This window comes from Antrostomus carolinensis, unplaced genomic scaffold (genome assembly GCF_000700745.2).
Source record: "Antrostomus carolinensis isolate BGI_N321 unplaced genomic scaffold, ASM70074v2 scaffold5397, whole genome shotgun sequence".
Lineage (NCBI taxonomy): Eukaryota > Metazoa > Chordata > Aves > Caprimulgiformes > Caprimulgidae > Antrostomus > Antrostomus carolinensis.
The window spans coordinates 1-26,397 of NW_010329384.1; the positions used below are offsets into that span (position 1 = coordinate 1).

At 35.0% G+C, this 26,397-nt stretch overlaps 1 protein-coding gene across 1 annotated transcript; it reads right to left on the bottom strand.

Moving 5' to 3' along the window:
• Positions 1 to 722: 722 nt before the first annotated feature.
• SCLT1 (sodium channel and clathrin linker 1) lies at positions 723 to 24,454 on the bottom strand (the record flags this gene model as incomplete). The annotated part of the gene is made up of 11 exons (XM_010172543.1): positions 723 to 818; positions 1,907 to 1,985; positions 13,472 to 13,668; positions 14,657 to 14,849; positions 15,745 to 15,890; positions 16,390 to 16,464; positions 17,414 to 17,485; positions 19,134 to 19,232; positions 22,179 to 22,356; positions 24,105 to 24,196; positions 24,364 to 24,454. Coding segments are annotated over 11 exons (1,318 nt in total), but the record flags the coding sequence as incomplete, so codon positions are not given.
• Positions 24,455 to 26,397: the final 1,943 nt, after the last annotated feature.

Genomic DNA, 26,397 nt, shown 5'->3' on the forward strand with positions numbered 1-26,397 from the left:
TTTTCCAATCTAGGCAATTCTGTGATTCTAGGTACCTAGGGATGTTCACTATGGTACTGAGATACGTATTCCCCTGTACTCCGCTCTCATAAAGCCCCACCTGGAGTACTGTGTCCAGTTCTGGAGCCCCCAACATAAGAAAGACATGGACCTGTTAGAAGGAATACAGAGGAGGGCCACAAGGATGATCCAAGGGCTGGAGCACCTCTCCTGTGAGGACAGGCTGGGGGCTGTTCAGCCTGGAAAATAGAAGGCTCTGGGGAGATCTTATATCAGCCTTCCAGTACCTGAAGGGGGCCTACAAGAAAGCTGCGGAAGGACTTTTTACAAGGGCAGTTAATGACAGAACAAGGGGAAATGGGTTTAAGCTGAAAGAGGTTTAGATTAGATATTAGGAAGAAGTTCTTCGCTGTGAGGGTGGTCAGACACTGGAACAGGTTGCCCAAGGAAGTTGTGGATGTCCCCTCCCTGGAAGTGTTCAAGGCCAGGCTGGATGAGGCTTTGAGCAACCGGGTCTAGTGGAAGGTGTCCCTGCTGATGGCAGGGGGGTTGGAACTAGATGATCTTTAAGGTCCCTTTCAACCCAGACCATTCTATGATTCTATATACCATCCCTTCATTCCCCTCTTCCCATGGCCTGGAAAAAAACAAGTATTTCCTATTCTGGCTGCACGATTTTCAGTACTTTTGACATTGCAGGGCTTGCTGCATCAGTTTTGTACCTTTTGAGATGCTGTAGCTGCCTTCTGTTCTGCCTGGCTCAGTTGTCTTTGAAGCCTATCGATGTATTCTCGATATTCCATCATTAGTCTTTCATCCTGTGTAAATGAAATATCTCATTCCAAATACAAATTTATTTTTACTGGATCCATACATACTGTAGTGAAAAAAGCTTAAAAGAAGAGAAACTTCAGAAGTGGAACTGTTTACCACTTACAATAAGACTGAAGACATACTGCTCACACATTATAGAGAATTTCCAGCTCAAATACGACATAATATGACTTTTCCAATCAGAGTAATCTGCAGAGGAAGTTTTACTCATTTCATCATCTTGAAGTAAGATGCATAAAAGCTGACATTTTAATCCAGGTAATTTAATTTACACAGTCTTACAATATAAATGTTTTAGCTATACTCAAAGGGAAAAAGAATATACTAGATAATACAAATGAGATTCTAATCTTGCTACAGGTTTCTTCTGTTCTCTTCATCAAAGGGAACACATAAAGTCTTTCTTAACCATCCTTTACTTACAGAAATCTATTCTTGCATCAGCTCAATTTTTCTAAATAATAGAGCACTACAAAAACCAACACAGAAGGACTTATCCTAGATAGAACTGGATATTATGGCAGATTTCTGAGGCTGACAGGATAGCTGTTTTCTAAAGTGGCCATTAATTATTGAACAATGCACACTCCAAAACAACCCTGGTCTTAATCTTTAATGGCTAATGCTTTTATCTATATGCATATATGCACATACAATGTAAATTCTACTACACACATAGTATGCTAAGAATTTGGTATCTCTGCATATGCTACATCATCTGTAACACAATGCCTACTCCTTTTTAGAAGTATGCATGCATACACACACAGGCATAGGTGACTTCAGAAACATTTCCTGAATTGTCTTAAATTACTAGATTAGTAACCTTGCAATATGATCTCTCCTTTACCTTTTATTGTAATTTGAGAGTAAAGTTCATTTGTCTTCCTGCCATTTTAACATGTCAGTCAGCAGAAACGGTGGGGTTCTCCAGTTATGACTACTCCTGTCAAAAATCTTTAATATTTTTAAACCAGCAAAATAACTAATCTAAATAGGTTTCTGTTAAGATCCTAGTGTGCATGCATCAGGTTGTAACTGAAAGTAGTTGTCATATCGGTCATTATCTTACCTCAGTTACCTTTTCATTTGCCATTTCCAGCTGAGAAATGAGCTCCTGGCTATGAAGTTTTTGTTGACTCAGCTCACTCCTATTTATCAGGAGAAAAGATGCTGATTAACACATGGTAGTGCATCAGTTATTGGAATATAATTTCACAGGTATATTCTTGCATTGTAGGGCCTTAGGGTGTATTTTTAATTACAGCATTGTTCTTAAACATTGATTTGAAAAGCACTACACAGCTAGCACTTCTTCATTATGTGTATTCAAAACTATAATGGCAGAGGAAAGAAATGTATTTGTTCAAATCAACAGGACTTTGCCAAGAACATTTGACATTTTACAGATTTTTTTCCTGTTTATTGAATCTTATTTTGCAGGTATGTTATCAGATATGCTATAAATACAAGCTGCATTTGTACAGTGCATTCAATTTTTAGATTAACGTTCTAATTAGTTACCTATATCCAGACTTTTTGAAGGTGCTTTGAAGTACTAAAACCAAATACCAAGTCATTTTATACTTGCGACACAGACAACAATGTAACATTTAATGAGGAAAAGGAAAATGTCACCTTCTTCAAAGTGGTCTTTTTACTTTTATACTGAATGAGTTTTAGTGATTCTAAATTTGTGTAGTTTTGAAGACAAAAAATATCTGGGTAATGGTAGACATCTTTGAATTTGTGCTCAAAGGAAACAGTTCTTGCCTTCTGTCATCACAAGTCACTGAAGAAGAGGGATGACCAAAGACGGAAAAACCTCTGAACTTTAGCCAGAGAAATATGCAAAACTAAATGAGCTGCTCTAACCTTTGATCAGTCTCTATTCCACTAGCAACACCCATCACACAAAATGGTGTAATCTAGATTCTTGCCACTAGTTTCACCTTTGATATGCCAAGGCCTGGGTAACAGGCCCAAGCGAATTGTTGACCTCTAGACAGACCCTGTGAAGATTGCATTTGCCATAATATTCATAGTGCAAACAGCAATATGCAACTTTTTAGCAGCCATCAGCAAATGCAATAGTATTTGTAATCAGTATATGTCTTCAGTTAGAACTGAAATAGATGGTGAAACCAGACAAAGATTAGTTGAGAAACGTGGTTAAAACCACAAGAATAAAAATACTTCCTTGGATTCGTCCCTGATCCCTGGCCAGACTTTGGGTGGAATCCAACTTGGAGGATGATGTGCCAGATGTTTCTGCACAAAGAAAAATGCAAGTCATCCCGACTTGCTGAATTTGGTAATAAAGTGCTATAAAGCTGGACCCCTGTGCAGCGATTCTTTGGTGGCCTCATCTGCAGGTGGACGCACTACGCAAGACTTCCCAATTGCCGGGGAGAGGTTCTCCAAACCCTGGCTGCTCCAGGGCACCCCAGCAACTGTGGGTCTGGATGATGGTAAATAGGGCAGTTGGTGATGTATCTTTCTTAACCACTACTGCTAACTTTATGTAGTAATGATTAGATGCATTGCCTAACCTCGTGTTGTTGCTTAGCAATATATTTAGTTTATTCTGACTGTTTACTGTGTTGTTTATTTTTGTATTACCTCAAGATAATCAGTAAAATAAGCTTACTCTTTTGGTTGGTGCCGGTGTCCTTTCTGTCAACCCCTGTAAACTGGCAAACCATTGAGCAAAACAACCTTCTATGTTGAGGTTCAAACGTATTTCTAATGAAGAAATTTCAATTCTATTCTCACTTTACCTTCCTTTCTCAAGTTGAAAGTATGCTGAAATGCAATCACCTTCATGAATATGCAGCACATTGACAATGCTCAGAAAGCTGATACCTAACCTTTAGGTGCTCTGCCTATTACCGAAACTACATGCACCCTAATGGAAGCTAAAGCCTTTATTCCTTCTGGGGGCATGGAGGTAAGGAGATACTTTAATCTCTTCATCTTAAAAACCTCTGCTATTTTAATGATGGCATTTAGTTCTCAACAACAATTTACTCTTAAAAAGTTTTAAACTTAGTATTTCATAAAAGTTTGACTGAAAACTGCTATATGGCACTTGAAATACAAGGTTGCAATTTATCTGTTAACATAAGGTTGCAAGTATACCTGTCTGGTAGTTTCCACTCCCTTGTTCTCACCCAGCCCCTTTAACCAATCCCAGGTAGATGCCATAAAAAAAGTTCAACATCTTTTGACTAGTTACTATAAAAATGAGAGTACAAAGGCAGATATTTAAACAATGTTAAACAGTTAAAATTATACATAGATTATACCTGTGTTACCAATGTGAACATTTTTAAATAAAATAAGAATTAAAGATGGATTAAAATTGCAGGATCGAGATAGTATGTTAATACTTAACCCTATTATTGCCCTTTGTCCTCTGTTATCAATATCAAGCATCAAGATGAAGCACTTTCAATACAGGAGCCCTTATGAACAGCTTTTTTTAAAAGTTCAGTGTTTTATTAGCAAAACAGAAATTTTATACAATTCCTGTCATATCTTTTCATAAATGCCTTTTCAAAATAAACTCCCTAGAAAACTATTCAAACAATACTCCTTACAATATGTAGACTGCTTATGTTCAAATCTAACTACGCTAGTAAAAAAGGCTTTGAAAATAAGGAAATCCTTATATTGTGATGAACCATCTTAATTGTTATGTCTTCTTAGAAGACTATCCAAAAAAAATTTTCTTAATTAAAAATTCTTAGTTACTGAAAACAATCTGTCTCCTATACTAGTACTGAGGTGTGGAATTAGCATTCTTAACAGTGCTGGCCATAAACAGAGTTCACATGCTCATATACAGCTGTATATAAAGAAATTATTTTTAAAATTAGATCACACTGAACATGTATTTAAAGTTATCAGTTTAACCTTGTAAGCATAAGGAAACATGATGGCTGTTGAGCAAGGCAGTGAATTAATTCTGTTTGTTAACCCTCCCCCAAACACACATTATGAGATTTTAATATTAAAATTGAGCAGTAACCCTAACTGCTGCATAATCAAATCAGTCCCTAGTGCCTATTGTCTTTGTTAAGCGAGTAGGAAACAAAAGGTGAGCTTTTAGCTTTTTTGCAGATGGGTGATTAATCTGCCAGCTGTAGCAAGTAGGTTCTGCAAAGCTCTCATATGACAAATTTAGCATGTGCCAGCTGTTTTTTCGGTTGAATTATACTATAATATGCTTCAATTACTCTTAGCAATTATGAATTTTGTATACTGCCAGTACCTGCAGCTGTCTCTCATCCTGTTATTTTTTTTTCTTTAATGAACATCTTAAAATAAGCAGCTATGGCTGCCAAATATTACAGAAGTGCAGCCAAGAATAATGTTTTAGAAATGGAGGAAACTTATTCACCTCAAGATGCTGTGCAATTCACTCAAGGTACTGTACAGGATGTAAGGAGAAAAAGGTGGCAGTCTTAGCCAACACTTCATACACAGGCACCAAAATAGGTCATTCTTCTGAGGCAGATTCTTTTCAGTTATAGAAAAGATAAAACTGAGAATGCCAAAACTCACACCCAGCTACTGATGATTCAGGGATTCTAACTATCACACAGAAATGTTTCAGAAGCAGAAACTGGAACAAAGACACCCAAAATAGATGCAATCAGATGACTTAAGCTAAGCAAAGTATTTAAATTTAAAAACAATATGGTGAGGATTCGCTTTTTGTAAGTACTGACAATTATAATTCAAGTGAATATTAAAAAAATTAATCCATTCAGTATAGTTGGGCATTATGTTACAACAAGTGGTTTTTTTTTTTCCCCAAAAATTATATTTTACTACTAGATTATAGTGGCAGATGGTTAAGATTATTAATTTACCAATTTGTTCATACTAAGTATTAGTATTAAATGTTATTACTTTTTTTATTAAAGAGTTAAGATTTTTAAAGCTCCTCAAATGCATCGCTACATGAAAGTAAGTTCCAAAGTACTAACCCTCTTTATCATTTAAAGCCAACATTTGTAAGTTGGCTTGTGTACTGTTTTGTAGAGTCATTTTGTATTTCTAAAAAGACAACAGACCTATTACTACCCCTACTCAGGCTAAACTGTACCTTAACTGAGGAATCATCCACACACAGGCCAAAGTAATATGCATAGCAAAGCTGAGAGAACTGTCAATTTCCCGTAAAGTTTTCAGGTGACGCTATCTACCTTTTTCCCATCTGCAGTGTTCAAGATCTACTCCACTGAAGGGCATGCTGTGGATAATTCAGTCACTGAATGGAATATGACCCTTCACTTATCAGTGTGCATCTTGTTCTGATCCCTGGTCCAACAAAAATGTGCTCTTGGTGCTGGCCACTGGTGAGGAGTCTGGTAAGGGTTTATGTAGAGCCACTGGTTATTAACCAAATTCTCTCTCAATTTACCCCAATTATTTTCTTCATTCTCAGGATGAGAACACAAAAATCTATGAAAAATACTGATATGCCAATTAGAAGCGATTAACCATCTATTGCTACTTGTATTATGACCTCTTTTTTATTTATTTGTTTAACCTATTAACATAACTACAGACCAGTCAAGATGGACTTTACAGAATGAATGAATAATCTACCCTTATTTTTTAAATGTGCACACTTTATTTTAAACTTTCACTTTATTTTCTTTTAGTAAATGCTGGTAGATCCAATTACCCTGTTTTTGCTTAAATTCGGTTGTCAGAACTTTCTCAGTCCTTCTCAATCTATCCTGTATTCTGTTGTTACTGAAGCTTTTTTCCTTCCAATTTACAAATTTCCTAAACATTCCTTTCGTATCGCTGATTTAACTTTCTATCTCTGCTGTCATGTATTCTTCTCAGCTTAAGTTTGAAAGACTATAAAGCTTTACACACAGTGCTTTAAGGTCATAAGAACAGTCCTGGCCAGTCTCCTCCCCCAGAATATGGGCACAGGAACCATTTTTCTAGATTATAGCACTTCAGTGAAAACAAGAGCCTTTAAAAATATGTGTATGTATTCCTCATTTCTTTCAAAACTAAATTCTTTCCAGTGAAGACAAGAAATGTAAAAGAAGCTGGAAACAAATGATACTATTATTTTACCACACCTGTCAAAGGCAGATCACCTAAATCCCTTGAAGTTTTGGGACATTCAAACTGACAGTGATCTTGGAGCTTACAACTTTACAATTGGAATCTCTACACCCTGTACATCAGCAACAACAGGGATTGCTTCTATTTCTTATCAAATTCCACACAAATTTGTGGAGAAGTGACACTGAAGATCAAGTTAACTTTTTAAACATTAAATGTAATTCTGATTTGGTTTTTAAGGTGATTTAAACAATGTTCCAAATATAGGGGGAGAAAAAAATCAAACAGAAACTCTGGTAAGTGTCAGTTACTAAATTAATGAACATATAATGGTTAAATTATTCACCAAGGCTTAAAAGCTCTTTTTGAGTTATGAAAAAAATTGCCTTTAGAAATAAGTTTGCTGGTTTTATAGAATTTCTATGCTTCTCTCCTTACTACTTTCCATTTAAACCCCTATAAAGAACGTGAAAGATGTCTGTTTGCCTCTCAGAAATTCACTTAATTCTATTGATTTTTCCTGGTCAGAACTGAAATGGTGGTTCAATCTCAGACCCTAGCAGAGATGCAGCTGTCAAAATGCAAGTCTGTTTAAACACAGCAAGTAACCAAACCAATTCAGCTAAAATTAAGTGTTAATATGCATTTCTGTCTCAAAAGCCACATCTGTCCTTTGGTCTTGATGTGGATGACTGAGCTGTCAGGTAAATCCCCAACTAGTTGCTCGCTCACTCCCCTCAGAGGAAAGGGGGAGAGAACCAGAAGGGCATAGGTGTGAAAAAAACCTCATGGGTCAAGAGAAAGATAGTTTAATAAGTGAAGGAAAGGAAAAGAAAAATTGATGCGGTCACTCATCACCAACAGACCAATGCCCAGCCCATACCCAAACAACAGCTACTTTGGAAGAACTTCCATCTGGTTTTCTTGGCAAACATGACATGATATGGTCTGGGATATCCCTTTGGTCAGTTGGGATCAGCTGTCCTGGCTGTGTTCCCCTCCGGCTTCTTGCCCACTGCCAGCCTACTCGCTGGGGTGGCAGAGTGAGAAACATGGGCAGCCCTGACACTGCATTAGCACTGTTCAGCAACAGCTAAAATGCTGCTGGTTTATCAACACTGTTTTGGTCATAAATCTAAACCACAGCACCATACAGACTGCTAAAAAGAAAATTAACTCCATCCCAGCCAAACCTGGTACAGGTCTTTAAGAACCATTAAATTCACCTTAACTTAAAATGTAAAATTCCCACAAACTCAATCTGAGGGTTTTAGTTTGTGTATGTGTTTATAAACGCATATAAACAGATACAGATTAATTTTTTACATACATACACATTTTTAGAGAAAGAAACAACCTAAATTCAATAGAAAAGCCTTGGGACAGCTGATTTTTAAATAAATATGAGTGCCGTGGCACTTTTTCACAGCTCTTTAACAGTAATCATTAATTTGCATAACTATTTATAATTATCAATATTTGCTGTCGAAGTTCACTTAGTAAATGTCATTAGAACTCAAAAGTACATCTAAAACAGATGCAAACAAAAGTCAGAACAGCTTCATTTCACTGCCAGACTAGACATTTTTCAGGAATAAAGAGAATAAAACACTAGTCATGAGTCATGCTGCCAAGAGCCATGTTTTTATTTGGAACGATGACCTATGTTGCAAGAAGAACTGATCTTCTTAGCTACCTTCAAGATTGACTTTTGGCACAAGTATATTGAAGCAAAACTGGTTCTTTGACGTCTTGCAAGGGGAAGATGAGGCCTATTACCAATAAATCCTTCTAAAAGCAGACAGCATCTTAAGATGTTTATAGGGAAAAAAACTCTTCTCATAAATGAAGACTGTAACATTTTTATGGAGAAAATGGTGGAATTTAGTCTACAAGTATTCAATGCATTGCCTACTGTTTCAGCACTGGTATTTAATTACAAGTTCAGTTTTATAGGCAACGATTACATGTTTAACTGAACAAATGTCCAAGAAAGCACAGAATAATTTTCAGTGAAGCCTGAAAGTATAGTTTTATTTATCAACATATTTACCTGATCTAATAGATTCTCATATTATTTAAAAAAACAACACTCTGCTCTACTGTTACAGGTTGCAAAATTTACTTTTCTTATTTTTTTTTTAAAGTAAAAATCACCTAATGTTTGGTGATGTTGCTTCATTTCTTAGAAGTATTTATTTAATGCTTCCTTTATGCATATGTATTACATATTACACCTCAGAAACAAAACACTGCAGACTTAAAAGATTGCAAATGAGCAGCACAGAATATGGAAAAGATACTAGCTGCTCCTGGGAAGTTAGTAAAGAAGCCAAAAGGTTTCAGACAACTTTACATGGAAAATGAAAGTAATGAGAGAACTGAAAAAAGCAACAGATCATGATTTTAAGGCAAAGGAATGGGAAACTATGCTAACAAATGGGACACTGACTCAGTGCTTATGAGAGCTGGACTAACAGCAAACTTCTGGTGAAATGAAATATAAAACGTTTTTATGTAAAATACCTCCCCAGCATACATGGATATGACTTTGTTAGGAAGTTTGTAACTTCCTGAAAAACATGCATTTATAAAGCACATTACTGTAAGAATAATTATTCTTATTAAAATCTTAAATTCAGCTACACATCATCAACACAGTCTCTGTACTTTCTCATATATTTACATGAATCCGATATGATATGTCAAACAGTAACTTCATGAAGTGCAAAGGAATGTCTCAGCCTGTCCTCAAAATATACTAAATAACCACAATATGCTGCTAAACTTGGAGAGCTCTCTATTTAAATACAAAAAGGGTATGCTGATATCTTTGTCTAAGTTCATAAACTTGCTGCCCAGTCAAGACAAGATGGAGTTTCTAAGGAAGATACTAAGTTTTCCTTACAAACTCACAGCTTAACTAACCCACACAAAACCACACAAACTCAAAAATGTATGTATATAGGAAAGCTGGGCGAACATTTGCCTTTTACTTGGACCCTGCAATAAGGTTTGGCAATACCATTTCCTGCATTAACCTCAAGAGGACTTTCAAACAGAGCCTTTAATTCAACAGATCCTGCTTACCCAGCATCAGTCTTATTTAGTGGACTTGATATTTCCGTGATAAATGCATTTATTTCCTGATATTTCCGTGATAAATGCATTTGCTGCTTTTTAAATAATCAGCAACTTTATTTTAGTTCACAACAAAGTGATAAGTGATTTGCCATTTTGTACTTGCACTCAAAATGTTAATGTGATAAGATTAAAATAAACACAATAATTATATTTATAAGATAAGTAAGGACTTTGCATTGAATAACTACTACTGTGTAACTTAGGAGCTAGTTTTCATATAAACTGCATGCTGTACTATGTAACTAGATATCTGGTAATGCATATAACGTGAAAAATAAGCTAAATTTTTTAGATAATACTTACAGATTCTGTTATAGCCACTTGTCACCATAATATCAGAGCAACACTGCACAGATTTAATAATGAAATTCCTTATGTCAGGTTAAATTACAACCTTCTACCAGAGAACAAACTTGTTTCTGTTGCCAGCTTCCCTGTTAGGTAAAGCAAATGTCTGATAAAAACTTCAGCTTCTAACTTATACAGTATGTAAAATCATCACCTATGAAATCATCTTAAAAAGTAACGAACTTTGCTTTTAGACTCGTACCATAATATCTACTAAAGTCACAGAGAATCACGTGGACTTAGTGTAGACTTACAATTTTTAATGAGATGAATGTTTTTCTAGTGTGCTCATCAAGCAGAATTCTCTGATACAGATACAGGATGTTAAATTATTGCAGGAGTTTTCCAGATGACGCCGCATAGGCAGCCTCTCACATAAACAGGGATATATTTTAAATTTGCTACCTATTTTTCATGTAGATTCACAAAGCAGACTTCCTCTCAAGTTTATTATATTTTCTACATCAGCATTTTGCTCTAGATAAATGTCGAAAGCTTTTGGGCCACTCTAACAACATTTTAAGACCTAATATCAAAGCTTTAAGATGGAAAGCAGCTGTTTCACAGACACCTTTTAATTGTTTTGGAAGTCTGCAATTTTCCCCTTTTAATTGGAAATTGCTTGACTACATTCAGGATCTAGTTATGAATGTAGATGCTCAACTGGGAGAGTTTTTGTAGTTTCATTTACAGAAAATAAACTACAGGTTTAACAACTTATATTTAGCTTAACATGAAACACTACAAAATATTTTTCTTCTCTAGTTACTGTATTTAGAAAAGATGCCAAAAAAGCAGTAGTGAGACCCAGCTCATTACATACAGTGAAGCTATACCACTAAAACTGTCAGCGAATAAGCACAGCTCCCAGTGTCTTGCAGACATGCTCAACACTGTGATGATTTCTGAAAGAGACTTTTTGCCTTTTTAAAGAACTGTTTAGTACTCTTTGCAAAAATAAGTATATTTTAAGGCAAAATAAAGCCAGACTATATCTGTACAGATAAGTTAAAAAACCCAAACCGGTTTACTTAGGAAAGGTAAAAATGACCAGAGTAATTACATAGAACTTGTTTTTCTAGAAAAATGGGCAAAAATGTTATCTATAATTGGATTTAGTATGATTTTGAGCCTTCTGAAAAATTTAAAGTGAACTAGTTATCATAGCTAACAATCGACTACTACTACAAAGTGTTTTGTACACTCAGAAAAGGAGCACTTGAAAAAATGAAAAGCAGATCACTGAAGCTGCTAATAGAAGAGAAAGGTCATCAAGAAATGAATCATTCTTGTATTTCAAGCAGGATGGAACTCACAGCATTCCTCTGTTTGGACAGACAATAGGGACTATTAGTCATGCCACTTTAAAGAGGAATGAAACTAGTTTCAAAGGGAAGCACTACTACTACTACATACAAGACTGTCATTTGCGAAGTTCACTGGAGATCAAATTCATGTACTCCTCTAAAAAGCATGGAAAGCCAAGTTAGAGTAGCAGTAGGGTAGATTTGTTGTAGGCAACATTTTCAGGAAGTTATTTTCCTTGCTTGAGTTTAGAAACTTGGGTTCTAATTCCACTCACATCACTGGCAAACTGACAACTATGAAATGTCAAGCTATGCTTTAAAATCTGTGACTCCAAAAATTGATACTGGAAGTATTATGGTTTGAGCTGAGAATATGTAGACTATTATAATAATAAAACGTGAAAAAAATCAAAGTTTACTCCAAAGGAAATAACAGCTAAAATTCACTGGTTTCCAATTTTAATAGGGCAAAAACTTTGCTTGCATGTTAACATGATAATAAGCAACTTCTAAAATCAACTTGAGCAAAGAACTATATGTAAGTGCATCCTGTGCTTTAAGTGACTAAAGTTAAAGGATCATTTTGAATTTCTCAAATTAACAGAGCTGTATACCCTGAATTTTTCTTCTAAAAACCACCAAGTGCCCTTCTTAAAAGATAATGATACATGCAATATTATGTTCTTCTCTAACCATTTTAATTTTAAAGTGAGTGTTATGAAATCAAGCTTCCTAGTTTGGAAGTTACTGTATACCAGTCTGTCAATCTCCCCCAAAAAGAAAACTAAGATGAACGTAGATGCCATACCTGCTTATTTCATAAACTGATCAGTGTGGATTCTTACCATTTTTTAATGGATATTTTTAATGGATATTAAAATCCCATTAGAAGCAAACATTACCTAAAGCAAAAATAATTTTGTAGAATTTATTTCAGACATAATTTGCAGATGGCTACTTTCTTATTGGGATACTTGCTCCTCTACTCACTGATTTCCAGTAACACCACTGTCTTCTCTAAACCAGTCGATATCTGTCTTTGTATAGGCTCACAGGCACCATAGGTGCTTGTATGCCGTAGCTTCTTGGAATGATATGTAATCTGTATCCGTGTCTGCTGCATGAGATGCTTTTGTTATTATGTCCTTTCAAAACTGAAAATATTCTTATTTTCTGTGCTGGGCATATAGCTAGTTACCTGGCAACTGTATGAATGAAGACAAAAGTAAATTTGTATCCTATTTTTTGCTTAGGGCAATCACACAACTTATTTTTATCCTCATTTATGACAGCAACTGCCCAGAAGAGAATGTTAGATGTGTGTCCCAATAGGATTTTTCCAGCTTTTCCAGTCTGGAGACTCACTCCACAACTGATTTTATGGTACTGTTCTGAGTAGCTATAAATATAGAGGTTTTCAGAATCCAAAGCTAAAATTATCTAAATTAAGCATGCTATATCTTGAAAGATAAAATTAAAAGTAATATATTCCATTTACTTTTTGTCATTACAAAATTCACGCACATCAACTAGAAGTTACATTTTTAGTTCAGTGACAACTTCACAAAGAGCATCAAAAGTTCTCTTTAGAACGTTCTTTCTTGTTTTGCTGGCAGCACATTGTCCAGTCCGGATGGTTTGCTTTTCATCGTTTTTCACCACAGCTCTACTGCAATATACCAAACAGTAACTAAAAACTGTAACAGCTTCCAGAAGAGGAACAAAATTGCACTTACTTCAGCTTACTGATTCTGGCTTCTGTAGTTTCAGTAAGATTTTTTGTTTCTTCTTTCCAACGATTTGTTGCTTTTTGCTGAGCCACTAACAGACGTCTAAGCTCAGCAGCAGACTTTTGACTGGTGTCTTCCATTTCCTTAAGTCGAGCTTCATATCCATGTTCTTTCACAGCATGCTCATGCTCCATTGTGCTTATCTAGAACAAAATACAAACTGGGTAAAACCAAGCCTCCCACTTTTTACTTTTTTTTTTTTTTCCCCCCCACAACATAAGTTAAATTTATAAACATTTGTTGAAAGCATGTAACATACAGTAAGTAAATTTGTAATTATATGCTCAAAAAGATACATGTTCCCTAAGCCAATTTAAGCAAATAGTACAACTGACAATAAAGGATAATGAACTGTGTATGCCTATTTTTGTAAATAATCTTTATCCTTCTCCCTTGTGTTCTCTCCACAGAAACATGTTCTTTCTTTTTAATCTAGCTAAAATGTGCTGGGAATTTCTTAACTGCATCTAAAATCCCTTCTACATCAGAGGAAAATGATAGCAAGAAATAAATCTTATCTGTGACTATAACGGAAACCTGTCTGATTAAAAATGAGACGAAGATCTGGTATATGCTTTAGAACCACTACCTATCTACTAGAAGACTCTGATCCTTTGTTTTTAAACTATGTCTGACCAAAGGGTTCTGAAGTTGGAACTAGATTTCCCGTTTAATTTGACTGCTTCCTTTATCTTGTGGTGCAAAGTGGAAAATGGATTTGAGACGATGTTGTAAAACCGGTTGTAAAACCGCTTACTGAGGTCATCTTCATTGCTGCAGATTCTTAGATCCCTTTTCAGTATCTTTATACTCATGGAGTTAAGAGATTACTTGAAGGAAAATAAGTTATTTAATCTATTCATCGTATAAAAACCAAAGAACATTTGGGATCTTCTTATCAAGCAGAATTCAATACATACTGAAATACAATTTAATTAGCAGAGACTGAGTTATCCAACAGATTCTGAGGACACACAATGCTACGACAAAAGTACTTATAAGCAGAAACCAAGAAGCATTATTGAAACTTCTGTCCTTAATTTAAACTTTCAATGATTTTCTCTTAGAACTGCTGCCTTATGAAGCAAATATCAGTCTTACATTAAGATAAAAATAACATATAAACCATACCTTTATTTTAGCTTTTTGTTGAGCCTCTACAGCCAGTTTTCTCAAGCCCTCCATTTCCTTTTGCAATTGTTCATTCTCTTGCTGAAGTTTTAGCCTTTGTTCACTAACAAAGGCACTCTTTTCTCTTTCTGAATCCAGAATGCTTTGCAATTTACAGATAACTTCGTGACAACGAGATTTCTCTTCCTCGGAGCTGAAAGAGAAGAAAAATCTTGGTACTCAAGAGCTGAACAACTACTGTACTAGAGAAAAAAATACATACATTGGGACAGATCTCTTGTCTGACCCAGTACAGCTTTTCCCCCGTTTCTTCTTGGAAGTTTGTATCAGCTCAGCATGTTCAATGGGCTTGACAGCTAGAACTACATAGAAGTCAGTAAAGAATTTTATCAAGATGACTGAATTAATAAAAACAATCTAATCCTGTAGCAATCTCAGTAAAATGACAATGTGAAACAGATTATTTCTCATTTTTATAACATATGCAGATTCCCAACTGAGGATTGCTCTGCCAAGTGACAGGATTTACGATCATCAGAGTACAGAAATGACTGAAGCTTCTAGAAAAACCTACACTTTTCAAGCTGAAAACAACCACCTGGTCTAAAAATGTGGACCATTTATAATTGTATTATTGGAACTGCAGTAAGATCTATTAGCTCTGAATATGGACCTGAAATCCAGTATGCTATGGAAACATAGTATTCTGCATCTACCAGGAGATACCACATTGTAGATGAACTTATAAAGTAATAAATTCTGCCTGAATGTTTTACAGAGTAACTTTTCCTACAAACAGAATTTAAAAATGCAGTAAGATTCCATATAATATATTCCTATTTTCTTTTTCTGTCAAACAACGGCTTGCAGTTCTTATCTGGTAAAGAAAATCTTCCATTCTATAGCACTTTATCCCCTTTAATTCTCTGGAGATTCACTGATTCATAATTGCCCTTGCTTCAGAATTATGCTATCTTGATACTATTCCTGCTACTGATTAAAAGGATGTGACAAAAACCTAACATATAATTTAAATAGAAATAATTTCCATTGTTTCCATTCCTATTTCTGTAACATCCATTACTTACTTCATTTCCAGTTGTTTTAGTTTATTTTGTGTTGTCTGTAGACTTAGCTGAAGGTCACCTTTTGTAGTTTCTGCAAGTAAATATTTCTGATGCAGCTGCTCGAGTTTTCTACTGTCAGATTCATGTCCTCTGTCTTCCTTGTAAATCTGGAGAATAAACTTACATGTAAGATCATTACGACCTTGCACTGCTGACTGGCAGTGCAGTACTGACAAGGAGGCTGCTCCTCATTTTCCAGTGACTTAGAACGAAACTGAATTCCTACCATTGCTGCTGATACTTAGGAAAAAAGTTTTCAAAGATCTGGCATTCATTGAGTTTTCTGTCTATTGAGCTTAAATTGAACTGGAATATGTAGTAACATTCTTTTGGATTATGTCAAACATATCTCATTTTTATTTTTACACTTTTCAAAAACCCCTCTTTTTCTGTTTAGTATTTACAGCTCTAAAACATTTTCCCAATTGAAAAAAAACCAACAACTTAAAATAATTATATGAAAATTTATAATTATAAAAATCTACTCAAAAAATAAAAAAAGAAAATTAAGGGAAAAAAAAAATTAGAAATGGTAAAAATCAATGTATTTTTTCTTTCTGAGAAGAGATCTTACACATGATGTAAAAATCCATGCAATTGCCTTACCTTTTCAAGTTCTTCTTCCACTGCTCTCTTCTCTCTAATGGCTCGTTCAATTTGACCCTGTTTTTCTCCACATTCCTATTTTAAAAAGTCACTTTTAAATAAATTTAACAAAAAATAACTCAAAAAAAAAAAATTCAAGAAGTGCCAATCCAAAAAAACAGCCATTGCTGCTGGTATGTATGTATTTGATTATACTTACCTGCTCATTATTTTCTCTATAGGATCAGTCTCATTCACTATACAGACTAAGACATGTAAAATAAAACCTTTTAAAAATAAATTTAATCCATAAATAGGTGCATATGCGCTGATGTCTTTTAGTCTCTCAAATAATCTGGTACAAGTTCCTGGATCATTCAAGAATATGATGATTGTGACGCACAGACTTTCTCTTAGCACACTTTATTAGCTTTCATATACTTCATTTCTGCATACCCAACTATAGATATGTAATAGTCAGCTTTCCATGCTTTATTTAGCCCTAAAAGAAACAGGGGCACTTAAGAAATGCCACCACATGGGACATATTTTCTGGAGCACAGAATCTCACTGTCAAGATATTTGTGAACTATGATAAGAATATGCAAAATTCAAGCAATAAACAAAGAAATGCGTGGATTTGCAGAACTGTATTATTTCATAGAGAACCAGGCGAGTTCTCAGTAAAAGTAAGATATGACTGTATACACATAAGGCAAATCTGTACATTAAAAATGAATTCTCAAAGCAAGTATCTTTTTCACCTAAATATGAATCTCTGCACTGACCGTTAAGACACTACACAGAGATGCTTTTGTCAAGTAACATGACTGTAGCATTAATGTCTGGAGACTCACAGGATGAAAAGTATTATATAGTAATAAAGTACAGTAAAGTACAGTCCTAGACAATTATCCATCCATCATATTTCACTTGATTTACTTTTACCTGAATTTAGTATTTTACTTGATAAACTAAAACTAGAAGTCTCAAATCAAAAATACTATCAAAATGCTATCAAAAATACTTTCAGTCAACACCATACCATCTGAAGAGCTGAAATTTCTTCTGTTAGTCGAGAAATCTGCACATGATATTGCTTCTTTGCAGAGTCTACCTGTGACCAAAAACAAAGTAAAAGATTAATCCTGTGAACTGTTTTTCCATTCTGTTTTTATATACATATATATAGAGAGAGAGTCTATATGTGGTACATGTATATAAATATGGAAATATATGGGACTGCTGTAACTGACAAATCATACTACGTAAATGTTAGAAGGAATGCTTATTATCAATCCATATTACTTTAACTAAGGTTGTTTATAAAAAAAGCAGAAAGGAAGACACCACAACAAGGCCTTACAGAAAGAACAATAAGACTATCAGGAAAGCCGCTGTCCATTAGGTGCAAGTTATTTGCAACTTGTGTAATAGATACTTTTAGATCACATAACAGAAGAAATATTTGCTAATACCTGGAGAAACATGACCACTCATAGTTTAAACTTACTTTTTATGCTTTTCACATGATTCACTTTTACTGAGATAATTTCAAAGAAAGAAATCTGACATCTGTAAATTTCTAAGTTCTAATTAGTAAATCATTCTCTAGTAGTTATCCTAATTGCTCTTTAGTTCTTGCACCTTCTCCAAACCATGTATGACATTAAATACCACAGTTTTAAATAATGCACACAATTTTTGTGATTCTTTCAGATAACCACCAAATAAAAGGCACAAACCATCTCTGTCCTCATTTTAAAGGCTCTGAAAATGTAGGCAGTATGTTCCTGAAACCTTTCAAAATGAAAGGACTGGAAAGAAAAATCATCCCTATGCAGTACAATATGCACTTTGTGTTCTAGTGAAGAAAGTGAAAGGAGGCAAAATCAATTACACCACTGTAAACAAATAAGAAATTGATTTACACTGTTTTCCACTTGCAACAAAAGACATTGCTAACACATGCCTGTAATAAGCCTTTTATTCCTCTGGAGTTTGTCTTAAAATAAAGCAAGTCTTTTTGACATGCAGGTAATTACTGAGAACCTCCAGGTAGATCAGTTTGCATTTTAACTGCAGATGGGACATACCATGGAGAAAATTAATTTTGTGACTAGTCTTTTATCAAAAGAGCTTCAATTTTTCAGCTGCTCATAACCACAATAACAAAAATCATAAAGAGACTACAACATTTTTTTAGCCACTTCTCTACCCAATTCTGATTTCTAAGTGAGCTGTGATATTGAGCCTTTTGATTGTTAGCCATACTTAGTAGAAGAGTCTTACTTGCCTAAATAGGGTAACACTTTTAAGTACTAAGCTGCCAAAACAGCTTTCAACAAGTCCTATTATCTGAATGTATATAAGCTTCCATCAGCAACCTCCAAGATGAGGCCACCTATCATAAACCGAATACCTTGATACCAATACAATACTCAGTCTGTTGACATGCTACTGAATAGAATCTCTAAAATCAAAGTGCCATTCTTTACATCTTCACAGTGCAGCCTTCTCTATACCAGTGCCTGCACAGACATCAACACTTTTGGTTCTTGAGAGATTTAAGAACATCATGTATTTGGAAGAATATATGTCCAGATAATAAAGTTGAAGACTACAGTACTGTAGGCATGCTGCCTTGCTACCTGTATTATCAAAACACTTGTAAGAAAACTGCTCATGATGACCATGCACCATCAACAGCTTTTCACGCTGAGGAAAACCAGAAAAAAACATTCTTTCTAAACATCATAACTTACCGCCTTTCTAATTCTTGCAGCAGTATCTTCTGAAAGTTGAGACATTTCATCTTTCAGTTTTTTGATTTCTTCTTCCTTTTGTTTCTCCCCAAACAGTGCCTAGAAAAAAATAACAACTTGAAATACTACTGATAATATTTCAGTGGTGACATAGCACTGAGAGAAGAAACCCCACACAGTCACTGTTCAAAAAATCCTTTTTCCTTTCTACTTTGAAGCAGCTGAGACTGAGACCCAACACGAAAACCAGAACAGCAAGAACATTTTGCACTAAATGCACAATCTTGTAAATCAGAACCACACAAAAAGTTAGTGTCAGTAGATGCCTTTTTGTACTGGGACTTATTATTGGGACTTTCAGATTTTGGCTGGACACGGAATTATATAGAAGAAAGCATAGGGACTCAGATCAAAAGGAAAGGCTACTCTCCAATGGTCTTATCTGGGGCCAGGATCTGAAATAAAAAGTGCTAACTGATGCATAGAAAGTTCTCTGTTAGGAAATTAAATACCTGTATACACACACACACGGGTGCTCCTACATATAGCTAAGCATTTGTTCTGGTTGATACACTAAATTACTCATGTCCCAGAAAACTAAGATAAAGGAATGAAAATTATTAAGCAACTAAGGAATGTGTTTGCAATCCCTTTCATGGTGGAGAACAATGAACCAAACAGCTCTTTAGCATAAAAGAATGGTGAGAATTACAGAAAAAGGTGTAGCAAGGAACCCTAGGTGGCACACAGAGAATACGTAGATGCGGAAAGAGAGAAAGACACAAAAACATCCCTAATAGATGATATAATTTCTACCTATAGAGGTTACTCACTTCAGGCAGTAATGTACCACATCATTGGTCATACTCTCTTTTACTGCTCCTTTTCAACTCAACTTTGTATTTTATTTCTGAAACTACTCTTTAAAAATTCTTATGTCTTCTTGTAAGCTTAGCTTTGTGTGCTTTATAATATTAACGTAACAGAAGCAGCATTATTATGACAGTCTATTACTCCCACCTCTCAGAGCAAGAAGAAACCTCTGTGGCCACAGAGTGGCAAAAAGAGTTAACTAAGTGTTAACTGATATGTATATTATGCTGCATTTTTTTATCCTGTTCATTTATAAACTTCCCAGTTTGAAAAATTCAGGTTGTTTTAGCCAGAGTGGTAAATGAACAAGGGTCTGCAAATTCCAGTTTATTCTTACTACAGCATTCTACTACTTGTAACAAGCCACTTATTTATCTCTAACTGTTCAGTTACTGTCTTAGAGATGCAATTTATATCACAATAATTTTTACTGGGACACTTCTTTCTGTCAGCTTCATGTGTGTTCATAGCAACTGGCATCAAACAGTCTGCTGAACTACCTCTGGATGAAAAATGGTGTTCTAACACTGCTCAGATGTACTACTACTTAGCAGACTGGAAATTTGATTTATACTCCCTACCAGTAACCTGCAAGTGAAAGAGCGTTTTCTGTTTTTTAAACTCTGGAAAAAAAAATATATATTTTTACCTTTCATTTTTCATATTCTCTCCACTATCAGGCCACAGGGAAACGCTGTTAAGGATCAAAATATCTTACTAAGAAAAAGGAACTGACAAGTCTAAAGGTGGCCATCAAGAGCTGGAGGATATCAAACGTCATTTTTCACCCCTTTCTGAACCAGAGCCTAACAGGAAAAGGGAATTGTAGACAGTTCATAAAGCAAATGAGATGTGGCAAGTTATGAAGAAATTATGAAAAGGAAAAGATGCCACCAAAGGGTTTTCTAAATGACTATAAATATATGGGAAGAAAGATTATAACAAGATGATAATCCTCTTATTGCATAACAAGAAGAATCACAGAAGTTGAACTGTAATAATGACCAGAACCATGAAGCTCTGTCAATATTTTAAACCATTCTGGAAGCAGGCCAGAAGTTTGAAAAGCAATTTCAGACTAAAAGGGAGCGTTTATCTCCTTAACTGCTCAACAGTTCAATGTGTAAACCCAAACAGAATCAATTCTAAGATTCACCATTTATTCCCACAGACATTAACTAAACCGTGTTTCACTTACTGCGTGGCTACAGTCATCAGATGTGCATTAAAGCTGTGTCTTGCCAGCAAACACAATTCATTAGATTTCTAAAAGCCTGACTTGAACAGAAGCTTAGCATTAAAACACAGAGAAGCCTATACAGACAAAAGGTTACCAAACCCTGTATCCTATCTCTTAAAGGGGCCAACAGCAAATACTACAGGAAAAGTAAAAACTGGGTCACTTTTTTTTTTTTTTTAAATCAACAAGACACATCCAGGCATCTCCACATGTCTAGTTTTCTTTGTTGTCTCCTCCTGCACTTTCCTAATTCTCCTATGTCTTGTCTAAAACAGGCTGATTAAAACTGCACATAAAAAGTGCACTGCATTTAAAGGCATCTTTATTTTTAACTCTCATTCTGAACATTCTAACCATTTTTTGACGGTTATGGCTAAATTCAGCACCCAGTATAGTGCATTTTAATTTCTTCTACCATTTTATCATCTCCTGACTGCAAACTTCACTCACTCATTACTCAGCCACTTCTACAGATTTCTTCTGAAAAATTAAGATCTGAACATAGATCTCACTCTCTTGGTGATGTATGTCCATCACATAACAAAAAAGTCCCTTTAGTTTTAGCTCTTCTTTTCTAACCATTAATAAGTTATAAATTCATAATAGGACCTTCCATTTTATTCTGACAGCCCAATTTGTTTGTAAGTATTCAATAAGAAACCCTGTCAGTAATTTTTTAAAATTCAAGTTCAGGTACAGTATTAGCACTTAGATCACCTTTATCCAGGCACTCAACATATTCTTTGAAATTGTCTAATGTATAGTCATATCATAGTTTGCTGTCTTACACGTTACTAATTTTAGTACAAAAGATAAAAGAAGCTTGGTTGTGTATGGATGTATGCCTGTAAGAATACATAATCAAACACTTCACAACCATAAGTGATGGAAGTATTCTATTAGCTAAGAAATATCTTCATCCCTTGCCTCACCTGACTTTTTTGTAGGTTAGCTTCTTCTAAGAGCTGGATGCAATCTTGGACTTTTGCAACAGCATCATACTTCTCCCTTTCGAGACTGGCATACTTGCTGTGAAGTTCTCCAATTTGATTCTCCAGGGCTGTTCTGTCTGTTCTTAGCTGTTCAGTGTCTTGGACAGTAACACGCAATCTACAAGACAGTAATAATGTTACTCATTTAACAATACTATGCTTAATTAAGACACTAATGCTTTCAAACAAAACTATTAGGAAGTATTTATTCATAAGTTGCCAAAATTGCATTCCTGGTTTTCTGCTTGTTTTCAGACAGTCTTTGAGTTTAATATTCATCAAGTCCTAGAAAGAAACAGAATTAAAGGAATTAACTCAGATGTCTGATCTCAGAAGATCCTTAGAAGAATGTTGCTATCCTGGGATACATCAATGAAAATGTTCTATATTAAAACAGACCAGAACAGCCCCAGAAGGAACCAGGTTTTCCTCTGTGGAGGAAATGGAATAATTGGATGTGGGCAATGAAGCTGCAGCTAACAACAAGAAAACCACTGGTAATTTTATAACATCTCAGAAATTCTTATTGTTTAATTATGATTGTCAGTATTGGCAGGCGTGAGAAGGGGCAAGAGAGTCTCACAGATATCCTAAAAAAAAATCTCAGAAAATTCCACAAGTGCTGCTGGTTCAACTAAGTGCACAATTCTAAATACCCATAGCGAGCACTTTGGCAACACTTGGGCTGGCTTTTCAAGTAGACTTGCTTTTTTACTTTCTAACATGTTTGTAATGAAATATACAAAGGAAGACAACCACCCTGTTTTTGTAGAACCAAAGCACATTTTTTGTAGAACCAAAAACCTACAGAAAAGAATAAAATTAGCTAATCCCTTAAGACATTCTAAGATGAACTTACAAGCCACCACAATGCTTAGGCCAGTAAAATTCATCAAGTAGAGGCAGCCACACAAGTCTGTGCAGTACTTCAGTACCTCAAGGCAGTACTTGACCACATAGTCACAAGGCTGGCCCCCTAGTAATTATTTGGTTTCTAGAGTTACTGAAGAGTCTGCTAATCACACTCACAAGGCTGTGACCAAGAAGGGAAGATGAACAGTCACACAATTGTTTCAATAAAAAATGTATGAATTCTTCTTAGCTATCAGGTCATTTGGCTAATGTTAATAATTCAACAACGGTTTGTGATACTTGGATCACCATGCTCAGTTAAGTGTGATATCCTTGGAGAATGAAGGGGGGAGGACCGGGAAACCCCACACAAAAGATCCTCCAGTAGACAGCAGTGTAATTAAAGTTCTACTCCTTAGCAGGTATTCAATCTAAGGAAACCCCACACAAAAGAACCTTATCAAGTCTTAGATCCTCCAGTAGACAGCAGTGTAATTAAAGTTCTACTCCTTAGCAGGTATTCAAACTACTTTTGTAACTAGCATTTATTGTTAAGAAGTGTGCTTTAACAGTTTCATTAAATAATCTTTTTTGTATAAAGATTGCCAAACACCAAATCTTATTTAACACAGAAAGAAATATCTGTATTCACCTCAGAACCAGCTCGTTTACATAAGTTTTCAAATTTCAGTGTGGATGCTTTTCTTTAGAACTCCATCTAAAGCTAGTGAGAGTTGAGTAAGTAGAATTTATGCACTAGAATGAAAAATATAAGCCTCATTTTTTTCTCCATTACAGTCAATAAAAATAAGTGGTCTGTTTTATCATTTTAAATACACTGCTATCAGAAGCTGTTCTCAAAGGTTGCAGAATAGAACAAATATGATAGAGAGCAGCCAAGCATAGGATATCTGTATTTTGAGAAAATAGAACTGCTCAGAAACACAAAACCCAGAGGCTTAGAAAAACATACTATTTTATTTCACTTGATTAACAAGTAAGAGCCATCTTTACCTTGTTTCTAATTGTTTTATACTAGACTGCATTTGCTGCAAGCGTTTTTGAGAAGCTGTATCTCTTTGCTGGGCAGATATCATGTCTTCTTCCTAGAAAGAAGATATGTATTACCCAAACATCATTTGAGCTCCCCTGAATGAAGATATACTAACATAAAACCAGTTAGAGAACAACTTGCAATGAATTTAACGTCAGCATTCAGATAACTGACTAGCCATTCAGTTGCAATATAAATTTATTCCTTTCTGTAGAATACCTTTCGCTCCAATTGGCCTTGAAGTTTTTCTGTCAGTCTGGTCATTGCATCAACCTTAGCATTTGCTGTCCGCCCATCTATTTTGGCTTGCCTGTATAAAGAAAACAGTCTATGAACTACATTTCAGTTATTATAGGGGAAAAAAACTGACTCCATTACAACTTTGTTGAAATAGCTGTGGAGGGCAGTCAGATTTCATAACACTGTTTCTACAGGGCAGAAAAGGTTTCCCCCTTCTTCTCCTCCTTACTACGTGGCAGTAAGAGTGGAATACCAAATTCATTAAACAAGTGTCCTGTGGAAATAACATCTTAAAGATAACTTAACACGAAGGTGTATGTGTTGATTAAATATTTGGGAGGACTAGGCAATCAAAAACTTTAAGTGATTCAATAACTTAAATATAATTGGCCACAGATACCAACGGAGAAATGTTTTTCAGAATTAGATTTCACTTTTCAAAGCAATTTGACTAGGAATTAAAAAAAAAATAGTAACCACTTCTGAAGAATTTAACTGATATGCTTTGTAATCTAAAGAGGAATGAGAAGCTGAAACAGAAAAGGAAAAAAAAAAAAAAAAGGACAAGTTAATGAATCAAACTTCCTTCTCAGTAGAAAAGTGTATTGAAATGAGCAACCCTCCTAATCCTGATTTGGGAACGGAAAGACAGAGTCTCCTTCACCTGGGCTGTAACCAAATTATTCAGGCTGCATATTAGGCTAAATTTAAAGACTAATGATTGCATGTATGATAAAGTTAAAAAAGACCAAATATATTAGACAAGCTAACGCAAACTGGAGCATTAAAACTCATGAAAGAAGCCAGAAAATAACACTTTTAAGAATCAACTTTAAGCAAAAATTCCATATAGAAACAAAAATTTTAATTTAATGGCATAAAAAACAAGACCATATTATACCTATATTAAAATCTTAAGCAAAATATAAATAATCCCAACAATTCTATAGCAAATACTCAATTTCAGCTTAATTAATCAGAAAAGCTAGTTTTGTTATAATTGCTTTAAAAAGCAAAAACAAAAATAAAAACATTATTCCCAGACACATGGTCCTCAATGCAGGTCCACAACGTGGATCTTATTTCATCTGAATCATGCATGTTTCTCCTACAAAAACTACTTTTAAATTAATGAGGACATTAAGTTGCTTCCTCAAAAATATTTAAAATGTGATATAAAACAAAATAAAATCAAACCTCAAAACCCAGCACAATAAGGGGAAAATAAGAAAAACAGAGAGGTCATAAAATTCAGAATAATTTAAGTATTAAAAATGCATTTTAATGACCAAATTCAGATTCAGATCAAATTCATAGGTGTGTGTTTAACATATAGCAAACTGATTCTAAAGATGAAGCTTTCATTCTTCACTGTGCAATGTAACTTTAATATAATCTTAGCAAGTCATCTCTTTTAAGAGCTTTAAGATTCTGAAATGCAGATACCTGCCCTACCAATGCCAAGTTTCCATCCTAGCAATACCAACACAGCTTCGAAACACTAAAGCACTAATAAATGCTTTAATAAAAATTCTAGTATATAAGTAAGTGGAATCTGTTCAAACCTCAGTTCTCTACAGAAATACATCAAATTTTACACTGTCTCTATGCATGGCAGATTATTACCCTTTAATAGCTAGCGTAACAGTACATAAATGGTACAGTGTAACTGTACATTTTATATTGAATTTATGTTAACATTGATGAGAAGCAATGACTCAGTTCTGAAACACTTCTTAAGGAGTTTTTGCCCAAATTTCAGGGTTCTTTTTTTCGTAAGGGCAGCTTCTGATCTAAAGAATAAAAGCTAATATCACCCTGAAAATAACTTCCAGCAGAACTCTTAATTTTGTCTTCTTTTTCCCTGATTACTTGATAAAACTTAATCTAGCCATCTTCCTTTAGGCCAGAGGTCCTCAAACTTTTTAAACAGGGAGCCGGTTCACTGTCCCTCAGACACTGTCAGGGACTGGACTATAGTCTGGAAAAAAATGACTGAATTCCTATGCACAC